This window comes from Microtus oregoni, unplaced genomic scaffold, assembly GCF_018167655.1.
Source record: "Microtus oregoni isolate MIOR12 unplaced genomic scaffold, Mior012 000016F_ref0000370, whole genome shotgun sequence".
Lineage (NCBI taxonomy): Eukaryota > Metazoa > Chordata > Mammalia > Rodentia > Cricetidae > Microtus > Microtus oregoni.
This window is the reverse complement of record NW_024543075.1, coordinates 34,482,295-34,492,975: the sequence shown is the minus strand read 5'-3', so window position 1 is coordinate 34,492,975 and position 10,681 is coordinate 34,482,295. Positions and strand designations below refer to the sequence as shown.

At 51.2% G+C, this 10,681-nt stretch overlaps 1 protein-coding gene across 5 annotated transcripts in view; it reads left to right on the top strand.

Moving 5' to 3' along the window:
- Positions 1-344: 344 nt before the first annotated feature.
- Ampd3 (adenosine monophosphate deaminase 3) overlaps positions 345-10,681 on the top strand; it is a 50,211-nt gene continuing 39,874 nt past the window's right edge. Inside the window, exons 1-2 of one of the 5 annotated variants that reach the window (XM_041666507.1) lie at positions 345-377; positions 10,077-10,302. In XM_041666507.1, the coding sequence (XP_041522441.1) occupies positions 10,082-10,302 (221 nt within the window). In that variant the 5' untranslated portion in view covers positions 345-377; positions 10,077-10,081. Of the gene's footprint in view, positions 378-494; positions 632-737; positions 1,197-6,065; positions 6,270-10,076; positions 10,303-10,681 lie in introns of those variants that run through there. The other 4 variants (XM_041666511.1, XM_041666509.1, XM_041666510.1 and 1 more) reach the window with 4 other exon arrangements.

Below are 10,681 nucleotides of genomic sequence, written 5' to 3'. Positions count from 1 at the left end.
GACCATTAGGAGTTGGGCCTGGGACCCTCTGTCTGAGATGATCTCTGCTCTGCTAGCACTTGCTGCTCTGGAGGATTCCGGGTCTAACAGCTGTCAGCAGGCAGGAGGCTGTTAAAACCATGGGGATGGGCCCGGATTCCCTGAGAGAGCTGAGGGAATGATCCAGGGAGCTGGCATCCTGAGATTCTCTGGAGCTGGAGCAGCATAATGGAAAACCAGGCCATGGAAGCTGAGAAACCGGTCGCCCAAGCCTATGGAAAGTGTGCCTCACACAGCGTGTCTGTGCGAGGGTGAGGGCGGCAGGCACCGGGTGCTAACTTTGGGAGTTCTGTTCCAGGAAGGAAGGCGTGGTCAAAGGACTCCAGTGCTGGGAAGAGGTGAGCAAGGCTGTACAGAAAGCTCCCGCTGGCCTTGGCAACTCGGAGGTCATTCCGGACTTTGAGGGGCGGGCATAGAAACCAGACCGCAGAAGGCTGGAGAACAAGGGAGTGTGTGTGTGTGTGTGTGTGTGTGTGTGTGTGTGTGTGTACACGCACACGCCTGTGTGTTGGGAGGGGCGGGAAGGTGATTCAAGGGACCTGGTGAACACCTGGAGAAAACCAAAGCTTGAAGATCGGTTTAGCTACCTAGAGTAAGTGTCCCGGCGGGGAACTGAGCCTCCAGAATCTTGTTTGGGGGAAAGTCCTAGTGGGAAGGGGAGGAGGTCTGCAAACACCCTGGGGCGCGGCGTGCAGTTGTGCTGGTGGTAGTGAGGCACAGAGCGGGTATCCTGGCTGGCATCTGACCCCGGACTGTGTCGCGGCCCCGCGGAGCCCGGGTGGAGCCGGGCTCGCTTCCGGCCGAGGACAGGGCGGCCACCGCGCCCGGGTGCTCAGGTTTCCTGCTGGTAGCGCGGCCCAGCGCCTCGGGTAGCTGTGGGTCCTCCAGGTGGTGCGCGATCCCGCTGCGCAGGCCGCTCGTGCCCCCCCAGCCCGGCCACCCGGGCCCTGCTGCGCAGCACTCAGCTCGGTCCCCGGGAGCTGCGGGCTCCTGCCGGAGAGGCCGGGGTTGCAAGCGCGGCCTGGTCGGGTCCAGCTCCACGCGCTCGTCCGCACAGGCGTCACTGCACTGCAGCCGCTGCCCTGTGCGCCCTGCCTGGCGCGGCACCTGCGCTCCAGCCCGGCAGCCAACCCCCATGGCCCTGCCCTCCGAACCGGGTGAGTGCGCACGATGCTGCGCCGCCCACCTTGGGCTGGCGTCCTGCGGGAGTCCCCTGAGAGCGAAAAGACCTGAACCTCCGCAGTGCCCACCCCCAGAGCTTGTCCCCCGTCCCGTGCTGCCTTTCCCTACCCAGCAGTGGCCTGGGCTCCACAGGCCTCCTGTGAGCCTGAAGCGGGTTCCTGACATAGAACAAATTCGCAAGATTTAGGGATATTAAAGATTCTGGGACTTGCTGGCTATTGAGTTCCTGGACAAGTTTCTAGGCGCCCGAGACCCGTGGGATGTGTTCGGCTGGGGTGGACTTCTAGCGGGAGGCAGAGGTGTGGACGGGATGGTGGGGTGATGAGTCGTTTGAGGCCCCCCTTCTTACCTCCTCTATCACCGCTCAAGGGTGGAGTACAGTTCTCTAGTAGGTTGGTTCCGCCCTTGAACTTCCTGCGTCGGCTTTGCGAGCAGATTTGCTAATGGCTGGTCTAGGTTGGCAGAGGCCTGTCATGTAAGATTGATAGGCACTGGATTAGAAATGACTCCTAACTAGATTGTCCCCGAACTGTATGTAGCCGGAAGCTTCTTAGTGATAAATAAGCCACGTTACCGAGTAAAAGCTGGCAGCGTTGGGTCCAGCATGGTCCTGAGCAGCTGTGGATTAGACTGCAACACTCTAAGAAGACATGCCTGCCTGGCTCCAAGGAGTCATGGATGTTGCCATGGAGCCTCTGAGCCAGTCAGAAGGAGCCGCTGTCTGCTCCATCATTAGCTCCACCTCTGGGAGCGACTTGGAGGGCCTTGGCTTGCTCTGAAGAGGCTGAGCGGTCACCGTTCTCTCTAGGTGGGTTGGTGGGGTACTCTTAGCCCAGTCTCAGACCTGAAGTCCTGGATATGGGTTAGCAGGCTTTCACCTACATCGAGACATTTTCGAGATAAAATGTTTGCTTTTCTTGCTCTTACTCTTGTGGTCACTCCAGATGGCCTCTAAATCAATCACAGATCTTGACAGTATCTTGGACAGTGCAATGCAGGCTTAGAATTAGGGAGGAATATACTTTTCTCTCCTGAAACATTCGGCGGCCTGGCTCTGCTGCCGTACCTTAGCCTGTTTTCTCCACGTGCTGACTGCAGTTCTAGGGCAAGAGACAATGGATCTGCCTTTCAATCCCCGGTATGAGGAGCTGATTGGGGCTGATGGCTCGAGTCCAGGAAGTAGCAATAATAGAGGGAACGACTTCTCCCCCTTCAATCTGCCTTCACGTTTAAGCTTGGCTTCTGTCTTCCCGTCCTCAGGTAGGAACTGGGAGAGCACCAGCTCCACCATAATGTTTGATAAACATCAAATAATCAAATAAAAGGAGTCAGTGTCTGTGTGAAACTGTGCGTTCATTTTCCTTCTGGACTCCCTTGTATCTGATATCACGATGATGAAGAAGATAATGATGCTGACAGGTAATACCTACAAAAGACACATGCTGAGCTAAGGATGAGTCTAAACACTTCCCATGTGCTGAGCGATTAATCATGGCATCTCATGGCATTGCTATTTTTATTACTCTTCTATTATAGGGAATAAAAAAGCCACGGAAAGTTTCGTCATCCGCCCAAGGCCATGTAAACAAGAGGGGGGAACAGGATTCAGTGCCGGGTCGTCTGACTGGAGTCTGTAATCTTAACCACGCACACAACTGACTCCTGAGATCCCCAGAGGGGGATTCTACCTCAGCTCAGGCCATTCACTCATTCATTGTCTTATGTAAACATCTTTTCAGGGCACACGTGTGTGCGTGCGTGCTTGTGTGTGCGTGTGTGCATGCTTGTGTGTGTGCGTGTGTGCCGAGTGCCTTGTCACTGGGGTATAATCACAGTGAGAAAGATGATGTGTGTGGAGATGATATTTTGCAGGTGCCCAACTCTTGTCATAAATATCTCAGGAATGAGAAGGAAATTGGCCCCTCTGGGCAAGCCTGTGTCTTGCTTTTAGAGAGCAGAATGATGTGTTTCATAATGAGTCATAATTTGATCCCAGCCTTTGCTGCCATGTAGGGACAATTAAGTGATAAAAGTGAACACTCCCTGGTCTCTGGAGTAGGGGATGCAGGCTTGGGTCTTGTTATCTTAGTTCATCGTGTTATCCTTTCACGAGGGATCAGGAGGGAAGTGAGGAAGCTGGGGAGATGGCTCGGTGGGTAAAGTGCTTGCTGCTCAAGCATGAGGACCTGAGTTCAAATCCCCAGAACCCTCATAGAAGTTGGGTGCATCAATGCCCATTTGTAACCCCAGTCCTAGGAGGACAAGACAGATTGATCCTGGGGCCATCTGGCCAGGCTAGCTGAACAGTGACCAGCTCAGTAAAGGGACCTTGTCTCAGAAGGATATGAGGAACAATTGAGGAAACTGACATCAACCTCCGGCTTTCCCATGTTCAGGTGAGTGCACCTGCACACACATGCACACATGTACAACACACAATGCACACACATACATATGCACACACTCAGAAATGAGACTTTGAGCAAGGGACAACAAGCACGGCTTAGTCCACTGAGGCTTGTGGGCCACAGAAGCAGCAATTTGCCCATCTCAAGGTAAACCGTGAGGTTGAGCATCACAGGTCCTCCTGAGACAGAGTGGTCCCTGTCCATTTAGCCATAAAGGCCCTTGGCCATTATTCTGCCCTTGCCATCAGAGCAGAGCTGCCCTACTGCTCTGCCTAGACCTGGTGGAGCTGGCTTCACAGTTAGCTTGGTCTCAGGATGGCAGCTTTCTCTAAATTGGAAACCGAAGACCAAGTGGAAGGCGTTCCCTAGCTCTGAAGCCACAGGATATTAATAGATGTTCTTTCCCATGACGGGATGGCCAGTGAAGTGTGTTCAGTGGCTCTCTTTACTGCGGGACTTCTCACTGATGTATCTGCTAGTAGAAACTGTGGTCTGGGCTTTGGTGGTACATGCCTTTAATCCCAGTATTTAGTAGGAGAGCAGGTGGATCTCTAAATTCGAGGCCAGCTTGGTCTATGTGGTGAGTTCTAGGACAACGGGGACTACATAGTAAGACCCTGTCTAGAAAATAGCAACAACAACAACAAAACCAAGCCAAGCCAAACAGAAGCTGTATGGAAATCCCTATGAAGGAAGCCATAGTTTCAGATCTTCCCTTTTGGATTCTATAGACTGCACTTTGTTTAGACCAAGCCTATCTAATCCCACTAAAGGCGCAGAATAAAATTATCTGAGTGTGTTGGACTTAGAGTCATGGTCCAGGATGCTCTCTCTGATCACTTTCTTCACATGCTATGGCCTTCCCAAAACGCCCGCAGTGAGAATCATTTTCCCATTTGTCTTTTGACAGAGGTGTGTGTGTGTGTGTGTGTGTGTGTGTGTGTGTGTGTGTGTCCAAAGGACAGAGAAGGTGTCAGAGCTAGAGTTACAATATGTACATGCTGGGATTGAACTCAAGTCCTCTGCAAGAGCAAGAAGCACTCTTAACCCTCGAGTCATCTCTTTAGCTCCTTGACAGAATAAATTTAAGGGCTGTCTTCCCCTTCCCACATACTATAAGCACACTGAATTATTTAATGAATAAACATGGCTCCGCTTCTTGGTTGTGTGTGGTCTGCTGACTGTACTGTTTATGAAACAGTTGTGTGCACAGGTGGATTGTGATCTCTGGGTTGCTAAAGCACAGCAGGAGGTCATGTGTCAGCCCTGTAATTCTGCTCTGGGCTCCCAAGAGTAGCAGTGTGGGCACAGCAAGGCGCAACCTTTCAACTGGACGTGAGCAGGTGACTCAGGTCCAAGACAGGGCCACAGCTAGCCAGCTGGTAAACAACTGACCCGTGCTTCTGGGCTCATCGCTTCGGGATTGAAGCAGCACTATAGAAATAGCCATCTCACTCAGGGGACTTTCCTAGACCCACACAGTTTGGTGAGGTCGCTAGAAGGCTTCTTCACTTTCCTCAAGGGCTGGGGGAAGGCTATACACAGGTCTCGTGTATTCCTTTTTATGTCTGTGTTGTCCTCTGTGGATCACTTGTAAAAAGACAGTTATAGAATCCAGCCCGTGCTTTGGGACGCTACTGTGAGTAGGGGTAAGGAAAGGAGGGCTGGGGTGAACTTGGTCGGGTCAGGTTTGGGGTGCTTCTGTCCTGTCTGTGACTGTGGTGTGTGTATATGCATGTATAGGAAAAAGAGACAGAGACACAGAGAGAGGGTTGAAGGGAGTCTAGCCACACTTGTTAGCTGTCCAGTCACCTGGATGTGTGGTTTCTCTTAGGAAGAGGAGGTTAGGCTTTTCATCTCAGCTGCCTGCCCTTCTGTCGCCTGTTTCTGTGTGGAGGCCCCTTATTCTCGGCTCTGTTCTTTTCTGGCCAAGGAGGAAGCAACTCATAGTCCTTTCCTCTTTTTTGAGGGGGAGGGAAGGAGGAGGAGGAGGTATTGAGCTCCGGGGTGTCTGTCGACTTGTAGGGTGCCTTCAGGAGGATTGTTTTGCTTGACAGGACTTCTGAGAGCAGGCAGAACAGTCCCTACTGTAGATGAATTCCGTTGATGAGGGGAGCCCTATTGTCCCATCAGGCCTAAAGTGGGGTTCATACAGGAAGCAGCCAAGGTGATGGCATCACCAGTCCCCGCTCAGCTTTCATTGGAGCCTGGGCGTTGGAGGGAGGGCAGCTTATCTTGTGTGGCTGCCCAGGAGGGCAGTGGTGCTGGTTGCTTTCATTTCTTCTGGTGAAGGCTGGGAGCAGCGCCAGAACGGGATGTTCAGGATCCTACATCCATTCTGCCTTAGATAACCAGCATTACCTGAGGCCTTTAGGGCTTTTGGAAATTTTCCACTTGCATTTCGTATTCGCAGGAGAATTTCCAGCCCAGACTTTGCCTGCTCACAGATATGCAAAGCAGAGACCTCCCACCCCAGCCACAGCAGGGAGGACTCAGCTAGCTGCTCCAGCCCTGACTCAGCTCCAGGCAGCACAGGCAGCTCGCCGCCTGTGTGGCATCCTTAGACTCATTTATGGAGACACCAGGCTCAGGTCTGTAACCCGGGTTCTGCATCGATGTTCTGGCAGGAGGAGGGAACAGGTTTGTTAGTGAAGGGAAGGGTTTTGGTGGCATTGGGCCACATTTCCGGGGGTTGTTGGGGAGGGGGGTTTTGGTGCTGTGCAAAGTTGCTGTTTGTTGAAACTGGTGGTGTTTGAGACTTTCTAACTCCTGGGCAATTAATTGTTCAGGCTCATGAGCGGGTGCTGTGTGAAGCAACAAGATAAGCTGTATCGTTAGCCGACTGATGCTGGCAAATTCACAGTTAAGTCTTTGCTGGCTTCAGTTGGCAAATGGTTGGAAACCAGGCATGATGGGGCAGCTGGAGCTGAATGAACTCTACTTGGCATTAGCAGAGTGGGCTTTTCTTGGCAAGACCGGCCTGGCAGGTGTTAGTGGCTGGAGAGGGGAGGGATGGCGAGGGTCTGTGTAGGATGTCCAGAAGGCGGCAGATGTGCTACAGGGGTTGAGGCCCAATGAGATCCATTTGCAAGTCTAGGACCGCGAGAAAGTCCCTACCAAAGTCCTCATCAGTGTGTGGGATGCTCATCAGAATTCTTTAGTTGATTCATGCAAATTTAAAAGGCTCTGGGTGGGAGGGGCCAGGAGGGAAGAGGTAACGTGCGGAAATGACCAAAGTACATCACATACATGGATGAAAATCACATAACAAAACCTGTTATTTCACACAGTGAATTTACACTAGTAAGAATTAAAGAAAGAAAAAGGAAAGGGTCCTATGGGGAAGCACTATTCCACGATCCTGGAGACTGTGTGCCCGGTGGAGCTGGAGAAGGCGGGTTTTCTTCCATCAATGCTCTCAGGCTCCGCCTAACCAGGAGCATGTATCTTCTCTTGGGGCCCAGTATGAGGGAGGCAGGTTCAAGCTAAAGAACAGGGGAGGATCAGCATAAGGAAGGTGCGTGACGAAGAGTATGTTTGATTGACTTTAATAAGTCAACAGAGCTTTGGGGATGAAGACGGTGGGCTGTGGCGGAAGAAGCCTCGGGCATAAGGGCTATCCCAGATGCTCCTTCGTGGGGGGTCCAGAGTGGTGTGTCTGGCTCAGGTTATGTGCATCTGTGGAGGGGGTGGTTGTACACAGGATAGGAACCAGGCAGAGAGGGTCTCTGTGGTACAAACTTCTTTGAGCCAGTATTCTTCTGTGTGGGTCAGGCAGGAGAGGACCCATCAGTCAAATCTCGGAGGAAGAAATTTGACTTACTTTCTTCTCATGGAGTCTTAAGACCATCCATTTTCTTTCTATTATCGCAGTATCCTAAAAAGTGAAATTAGCCAGGTGTAGTGGTACACATTTTTAAACCAGCACTCGGGAGGCAGAGGCAGGCAGATCTCTGTGAGTTCAAGATCGGCCTGGTCTACACTACAAGCTCCAGACCAGCCAAGGCTACACAGTGAGCTCAAAAAAAAAATGAGAATAAAAAATGAAATTATAGTGGCATTAATTATTAAAATAAGATATCCCAGCTGAGTACAGCCACTTATACATTATAATCCCAGAAATCAGGAAGCTGAGGCAGGAGGATTGCTGCTAATTTAAGGCCAGCTTGGACTAGAGGGAATATCAGGTTAGTCTGGGCTATATCACAAGATTCTATCTTAAACAAAAACAAAGCAACCCAAACCAAAGCAGCTATCCCCTGTGGTCTGGTTGTTTTGAGTGTGTAACACTCCCGTGGCCCTGGCCATAGGGGATGCATTTTTTTTCTTTTTCTTTTTGTTTTTCAAGACAAGATTTCTCTGTGTAACAGCTCTGGCTGTTCTGGAACTTGCTCTGTAGACCAGGCTGGCCTTGAACTCACAAAGATCCACCTGTGTCTGCCTCTAGAGTGCTGGGATTAAAAGCGTGTGCCACCACCGCTCAGCTAAGGGAATGCGCTTTTATATCATTGTAATCAAAACACAGCACAGTTTTGTATATTAATTCTTTATTTACTGTTCACAGGATCTTTAAACTGTGGCTACTCCTGTTCTTTAGTTCAGGTTATTTCCTTGCTTTGGCAGGACTGCGTCTGCTGCCCTTTGTCTGGGTCTCTCTGTGTCTGCTTCAGAGATATGACATGAGGTTTGGGATACTGCACTTGACCGATGGCCTAGAAGCTGGGGGACAAGGGTCTCACTTTGTCCTTGCTTGCCATCCAAGCCTGCATCCTCCCTGTCACCTTCGTCTTGAGCCTCTGCTCTGACAACCCCCAACCACACACACGGCCAGTTCTGTTCCTCTTTCTCCTTGCAGGGGACAGACTTCAGCTTGTTCTTGGCTGATGTGCTGTCCCTGGCTACTCCCTGGACCCTCATGTTTGGATGCTGGGTGGTCCTTCCCCTCTGTCTTCCTTAGACTGAGAGGCCCAGGAAAGACACATCCCTGGGGTGTGGGGGAGGGAGGGATTTGGTTTCAAAATCAAGACCACAGACATGGCTCTGACTGCCCAGTACCAACCCATTTTCTTCCTTCCTGTTCGTCATGAATTAGCCCAACATGCTACAGAGAAGACCAATGTACTGAGCCTCCAGCACAGGAAATCTCTCCACTATTTAGAATTATGCCACTTACAGTAAGCGGGCTCTAGAGACCATTTATACCGTCCCTTAATCTCACAGATGAGAAAAATTGGAGGCCTCAGAGCAAATGACCCAAAATGGCCTAATGAGCCCTGTCCTCTAATTGCTTCCCGTCCAAGACTGAGCGCAGCAAGCCCCATCCCACCCTCATCTAACCTAGCCAACAAAACCACCCGCTCTTCAAACAGCCTTAAGGAAACTGGTAGTAGGTGGGTAGGGACCTCTCCCAGCTCCCCTCCTCTGCTGCACCTTACAAAACTCCTGGGGAAGGATCTGGACTGTTGATAAGGTGAATTTACCCAGTGAATATGCTCAGGACAGTGAGGAAGAAGGAAGGGAGGGAAGGGGGAGAGAGGGCAGGAACATGGGAGAGAGGGAGGGAAGGAAGCAGCAGCATTAAAGAGAGGCAGATGGGGAAAGCTTCTTCTTTTAGGAAGTGAATTATAGGTGGTGGTGGCGCATGCCTTTTATCCCAGCACTTGGGAAGCAGAAGCAGGTGAGTCTCTGTGAGTTCGAGGCCAGCCTGTTGTACAAAGTGAGATCCAGGAAAGTCAGAGCTGTTACACAGAGAAAACCTGTCTTGAAACAAAAAACAAAACAAAATAAAACAAAATACAAATGAAAAGGAAGTGAATTATCAGCTGAGTGAAGGATGTTACTGCTTAAAACCTTTGATGTATGTTCAGTGCCCTGTTTGATAGTTCTGGAAGGTAGCGGTGGGGAGAGACTTGGGATTGTGGTCTCTTGAGTCCTTCTTTTCAGCTCAAGATCTCATTTCTTGAATGACAGGGCTCCTGGGTATCCCCAGGCTGTGCTGAAGCTCACTGCTGGGTCTGAGCTTGGGCCTTCCCTCTTGGGGAGCAGGTGTGAACGGGATGGTGGTGCAGCAGGGCTGGCGGCCCCCGGCAGTCTGGAAAAGGGTTGTTCCGAACCCTCTCCTCACCCTTTCTATTTTGGAAGTGAAGTTAGGAGGGTGGGGCTGCCCATTCCCACACTTTTGAGAACCGGAGAAGCCTAGGTGATTAGTCTGTCCTTTGATTTCCGACATTTGCTGCTTATGAAATGTGAGCCGCCCTCCGCACCTCACACCCACTTACTAATGAAGCTAGTTTTGAAATCTGGTCTGCTGAGCTTGCTCTGGGAATCCATCTCCATATCCACAGCTGACTCAAGGACCAGGCCTGGGGTCAGCGGCCTGGGCTTCACTCTGGGGACTCAGGACATCCTCAAAGCCAGGAAGGCTCACATTTGGTCTTTCTTTGCCAGCCGAGATGCCGCGCCAGTTCCCCAAGTTGAACATGTCCGATTTGGACGAGCAAGTCCGGCTGTTGGCGGAGAAGGTGTTCGCTAAGGTGCTCCGAGAAGAGGACAGCAAAGATGTCATGTCCCTGTTCACTGTCCCTGAGGACTGTCCCATCGGGCAGAAGGAAGCCAAGGAGAGAGAGCTCCAGAAGGAGCTCGCAGAGCAGAAGTCCGTGGAGACGGCGAAAAGGTTTGTTCCCACGACCTAGCTTTCATGTGTGTAGAGTGTGTGACCTGAGTTGGGGCATCTGAGGGAGAAGATACGTCCCTGGGTCTTCCGATGCTTCCTTAATCAAAGCCACTTAGCTCACTAGGTATTTACTGAAGGATGCCTCGCTACCTCTGCCTACATGAAAAGACCAAAGCCACCGTTCTGCTGTTAGTGCAGATTCATGTGCGTGCAAGAACATGCGTGTGGGGTACGCAGGCATGTGTGTGACCTACATGTGGAGGCCAGAGGTCAACCTCAGGTGTTGTTCCTCAGAAACTATCTACCTTGTTTTATATTGAAAGATTTATTTATTTTAATTTTAAATTACGTGTAGGCATGTGTGTCTACGTGTGGGCAT